General features: G+C 39.7%; 1 protein-coding gene across 3 annotated transcripts in view; it reads right to left on the bottom strand.

The window, feature by feature from the left end:
- Window positions 1-132: 132 nt before the first annotated feature.
- Window positions 133-5,719, bottom strand: part of Sync (syncoilin, intermediate filament protein) — a 25,903-nt gene continuing 20,316 nt past the window's right edge. For 2 of the 3 annotated variants that reach the window (XM_019207111.2, XM_010621538.3), the window contains exons 3-5: window positions 4,051-4,175; window positions 3,820-3,896; window positions 133-1,512 (exon numbers count right to left, since the gene is read on the bottom strand). In XM_019207111.2, coding sequence (XP_019062656.2) covers window positions 1,502-1,512; window positions 3,820-3,896; window positions 4,051-4,175 — 213 coding nt within the window. In that variant the 3' untranslated portion in view covers window positions 133-1,501. The remainder of the gene's footprint in view (window positions 1,513-3,819; window positions 3,897-4,050; window positions 4,176-5,719) is intronic. The other variant, XM_010621539.3, reaches the window with a different exon arrangement.

The raw sequence follows: 5,719 nt of genomic DNA, 5'->3' as shown, positions 1-5,719 counted from the left end.
TATTTCTTGATCTGTTTCCATATTATTCCTTTCCTTTCTGTGAAATGGTATTTGTTCTTTTTTTGTTGTTGTTTTAACTTGGGACCACCAAGTTGTAAAGATGTATGTTTTTACCTGACAGTTGTACCTCAGGTATACTGTCAAGTTGAGAAGGTTGATTTGATAGCTTATATTTGTTTTTAAAATTAAATTAATCCTTGATAAGAGTTGCTTTTTTTTTTTTAGAAGTTAGTCCTTGACCACTAGTTTGATACCATCTCCATTTTAGGTGACCTGTTTCACCAGCAGGCCTGTTACTCTTCATGACTAACTATGTAAGTGCTTATAATGGAATAAATTGCTTTTCTACATAACCCCATGCTGATGGGTTTTATTTAGAATATAACACCATCAAATACAAATCTATCACTTTTAGAACAGTTGTTCAGATGAGTTATTTTCTATGACCTTTGACTATCAAGAATAGAATTAGACCCAGAACTATAGAAAAGACATTTACTCCATTTCAGGGAAAGTTGAAGACATAAAACACAGCTGGAGGTGCACAGACTAATCTGTGGTAAAATGGCATTTTTTTTAAAAAGTCAGTCCCTAGAGAACTATACAGGCTTTCTTCAAAGGCAGTATGGTAGAAATTAAGGCAAAATTTAAATGTGGAAAACATTCTTGAACCTCTTCTCACAAAGAGGTTGATTCTCTCCAGTATGTTTTCACTGGGACCCGTACTTAGAGGATCAAAACAATAGGCTCTGAAAGCCTGTATCATCCTGAGCCATAACCAGATAAAATCATTAGTTCTTTTCAGTCATTCAGTTTTTGTTTTTGATTGAATAGATCATTCTGACCCAAAATTCACTTCCAGTCATTTGGGAAAAATCTAAATACAGTGGTTTTAAAGCATTACATTCAGATCTGAATTGGTTCCTTTTTCTGGTTGTCTTAGAGTACTGTGAAAATTATCTTGACAAAAAATTTAAGAGTACATTGAGTCTGCATAATCCTTAAGTAAAAGTAAACTTTATAAGCAGATTCATTTAAAATCTTAACACTCATGGTACAAAAGAATTTGAGTTGTAAACCCATATAAGGAAAATTGGCTGTCTTTTTGTCTCCCCAAATGTTTTTTGTTTGGGTCAACACAAGGCAAGATACATTTCTTCGTAATACTGCAAGATATATCTGTACACTTATCCTTTACTCAGCATGCATGTGAGGGTTGCTGCTAGAAGATGAGGCATTTTTCCATTCCTCAGCGTATTTAGGTCAGCAAATACCAGTGGCCTATGAAGTAAAGTCCAGCTAAGAGTTGGCTTGTGTTTTACCAGCCAATGATAGAATCACTTTAGCCAGTATTTGCAATTTTCACAGGGTCATTTGCTTGCCAATTTCTGGCATTCCTTGTCTGTTTGGGAAAAGGTATGTCCAAAGGGTACTTGGTAATTAAATCTTTACTAGGAAGTATTTTTGGTGGTTTCTGTGTTGCAGATTCTGCCATACAGTTCTAAACAGCCCCTGTAAGATTTAGAGAAAAAAAGAGTAAGTTTATGCTTTCTCTAACTTGAAATAATACAGAAGAAAATTTTATGTAATAATGAATCTCCAATTTCTAAATATTACAGGCTATATTGGGAGAGATTACTATACTAAATTACATATAAGTAGGGATGACTTTCCCCTGGTAAACAGTGCTTCCTATTTGCAAAACAAAACAAATCATTGCCTATGTGATAGTGATGAGGGGGTAGTTTGTTTTCAGTGCTCAGGTTAACTTCACACAGTAATTTAAGTTTGAGAGGCTGGGTGTGGTGGTGCTCGCCTGTAATCCCAGCACTTGGGAGGCTGAGGCAGGAGGATCGCTGTGGGTTCGAGACCAGCCTGGGTTACATAGTTCCAGGTCAGGCTCAACAACATAGACCCTGTCTTAAAAAACCAAAATGAAAAAAAAAAAAAAAAAAAAAAGCTTGAGAGAGCCAGACATGGTATTGCACGTGTGATCCCAGCAATTTTGGAAGCTGAGGCAGGAGGGTCACTGTGAGTCCAAAGCCAGCCCGGGCTTTGTTTGAGGCCAACCTGAACTACACAGTGAGACCCTGTCAAACAAAAGATGTTTGAGATGTTGGAGATTTAGCTCAGTGGTTCTACAATCTGCCTTGCAAGTGCAAGGTCCTGAGTTCGATCTCGGGTACCAAAAAAAAAATTGAGATTTAGTTTCATCTCTTTATAGTCATTTTTTTTTTTACTGTCTACATGTTTAACAGATCCTTGACCTCATTATAAAGTTATAATAGTCTCCCAAATGGTAAGCATAATCAGTTATATCAGAGTAATTGAAAATTCTAGAACATTACAAAAAGGCAAAATAGGGCTGGGGATTTAGCTCAGTGGTTCTGCCACCTGCCTTCCAAGCGAAAGGTCCAGAGTTTGATCCCCGGTACCAAAAAAAAGACTAAATAGTTACAAAAGGGCTGGGGATTTAGCTCAGTGGCACCACACCCAAGTGCAAGGACCTGAGTTTGATCCCCTGATTGGGGGGGGGGAGTTACAAATTTGTATCCAAATATGAAATAAAGGAAATGTATGGGTATCTACTACTGTATGACTTGACAGTGATTTATCCTTATTTTGTTTTTTGTGGGGTTCTTTGCAGTGCTAGAGATCAAACCTAATGTCTTCTAAGCAAGCACTCTACCACTAAGCTCCAACCCCAGACTTCTTAGTTTATCTAAGAGAATCTATTACTTTATAAGAATATGAAAAACGGCCAGGCGTGGTGGTGCATGCCCGTAATCCCAGCAGTCAAGCTGAGGCAGGAGGATCACTATGAGTTCGAGACCAGCCTGGACTACATAGTGAGTTCCAGGTCAGTCTCAACTACATAGTGAGACCCTGTCTCAAAAAACAAAACAAAAATATGAAGAGCTGGGCGTTGGGACTCACACCTGTAATCTCAATGCTCCAAGAGGCTAAGACAGGGACACTGGGAGTTCAAGGCCAGCCTGAACTACATAGCAAGACCTTATCTCAAAAAACATATAGATATAGATATGAATGAGAATATTGGTAAAACAGTAAGGATCCTGAATAATTCATAAATAGATTAAGTGAGCTGGGGATTTAGCTCAGTGATTTCCGCTGCCTGCCTAGCAAGCACAAGGACCCGAGTTCCCCAGTACCAAAAAAATAAGTATTGTGGAGTTTGATGCCCAGTACCAAAAAAAAAAAGTATGTTGGTTATTCCCACATACTAAGAAGTTCTCTCAGCCATTAAACCATCCTCAGCTTTTTTTTTTCATGACTATTAGTAATTTTGGTTTTTTGGCTGCATAGTTCAGACTAGCCTTCAACTCAGTCCTTTTGCCTCAGCCTCCCTAAGTGCTAGGATTACAGGTGTGTGCTACCATATGGCTTAATCTAGCCTTTTTGTAGGCTGCTTCTCTCATGGTGTGAATTATATACACAACTGACTTCTCTGATACATTAAGGAAATTGAACAGCAAGATGTGAGAATGCCCAAAGCTCAGGTGCCTTATCTAATTCAGAATTCCTAGTAATAATTAGGTCATATTTTGACTTCTTGCAAGTGAACTCAAATATTTGTCCTAACCATTTCAGAGTCACAGCTTATCATTAAATAGGTTATTATTAGTTGCTTAAAGTTTTTTAAGGCATTAAGCTGGAGATGTAGCTCAATGGTAGTGTCTGCTGCCTAGCATGCATGAGGCTCTGGGTTCAATCACTAGTAGTTCCATACCAAAAAAGGCATTAGTTAGTATTAAGCAGTAATGATGTAAACACCACTCCTCTACCCACAGTGGTCACCTTGAGACTGTTTCTCCATTCCACCTGCCTGAGAAGTGGGAGCATCAGCCTGTTCCGGGCTTTTGGGAAGCATAGCCCTTTAAAAAGAGAGAGCCATTTCCATCTGTTCCTGGATGAGCGCAATTTAAAAATCATCTCTTTTTTAAACACTGTTAAGTGAATTTCCCTGAGCCCTCCCCACCGCCTCCTCAGCCAGTGTTAGGTGGGACTTGGGTGGCAGCAAAAACTGACTTATATGTTGAGAGCTCTTGCGCAAGACCGATCCTTAGCTGCTCCATGTCTTTGTTCTTCTGTTGCTGGAGTTGCACCCCGCTTCTTAACTGCCTCTTTCGTTCCTCCATTTCCTCTTGCAGTTCCTGAATGAGATGACCAAGAACATTCTGATGAACCACTTTTTAAAACCTTGACATTATAACAGTTTATAAAGCATTTCTTTATACATTGTTTAACTATGTTTAGAGAGAATGGTATTTATAGGACAGGTTAGGTCACTGAAGATGAAAAAGTAACACTGCTTTTAAAAATGGTGACCCAGCTGGGCATGGTGGTGCACACCTGTAATCCCAGCACTCGGGAGGCTGAGGCAGGAGAATCACAGTTCCAGGTCAATCTCAACTAAATAGACCCTGTCTCAAAAAACCAAAATAAATAAAAATAGTGACCCAAGCCCAGGAATTTAAAAAAGCGTAGCAAAGCACATATGCCTGGCAAGTGGAAGGTCCTGAATTCCCAGTACTGGGAAAAAAAGGTGACTCAGCTGGTCATGGGGAAGGGCATAAGTTTTTTATGTTTATCCAAACTGCATGTTTCAAGAAATAAAATGGCCCCACACAAACATTCCCCAGCATCCAGCAACACCAAACTCAGCACTTAACTAAGTGGCAGAGAATAATACAGAGATAAGTGAAACACAGCTCCTAATTTATGAAAGCCCAGTCTGACAAGCAGACGTAACTGTTTATTCACCTAATATTTATATCTCATTCTGGTTTTAAAAAAGGACTAGAACTGGCTCATGTTTAATCAAAATAACTGGAATACAAGGGAGATGATGACATGCACAAAAAAGGAAAACAAGGAAGAGAGATTTATAGATTTCATCTCAGCCTAAAGACTGGATAGCTGTAAGATGGAGACTGAATGGGTGAATATGAGGCGGAGCAAAAGGAATACATTCCACCTAGGCTTTCTCTTTTTGAGAGGAGTCTTGCATAGCCCAAGATAGCCCTGAACTGATCTGCCTCAGCTTGCTAAGGGATTAGACAGGCACTACCACACGCAGCTCTCCTGGCCCCCTAACTGGCTTGTCATATACCCAAGAATGATTCACTATTCAGTTAGAGTTAGAAAATGCCAAGTGATCCCAGCACTTGGGAGGCTGAAGCAGGATGAGTGCCATGACTTCAAGGCCAGCCTGAACTACACGGTAAAGACCCTATCTCAAAAACTAAAAAAGTCAAGGATTTAGCTCTGGCACCAAGCCTGCTTCGCGAGCACAAGGCCCTGAATTCGATCCCTGGTACAAAAAAAAATTAGAAAATGGTGCTATGAAGGGAGCACTGAAATACTTGGGGTTAGGTAAACTACAGTTCAGATTACTCAACTGAATGTCAGTTTCCTCTCCTATAGAATGGCTGGGTGTAGTAGCACATGCTGGTAATCCTAGCTCTGGGAGCCTCCCAAAGGCTGAGGCAGGAGGATTGCAAGTTTGAACCCAGCCTGGGCAATTTAGTGACTTAGCGAGACCCTCTCAAAAATCTCTGGTAGGGTCGGGGATTTAGCTCAGTGGTTCCTCTGCCTGCCTCGTAAGCGCAAGGACCTGAGTTTGATCCCCAGTACCAAAAAGCAAAAAAAAAAAAAAGAAAAAAAATGCAGAAAAAATTTTAAAGTAAAAATTTTA

The sequence above is a fragment of the Fukomys damarensis genome, unplaced genomic scaffold, assembly GCF_012274545.1.
Source record: "Fukomys damarensis isolate Sample0158 unplaced genomic scaffold, DMR_v1.0_HiC HiC_scaffold_23, whole genome shotgun sequence".
NCBI lineage: Eukaryota > Metazoa > Chordata > Mammalia > Rodentia > Bathyergidae > Fukomys > Fukomys damarensis.
This window is presented reverse-complemented; position numbering and strand designations above follow the sequence as displayed.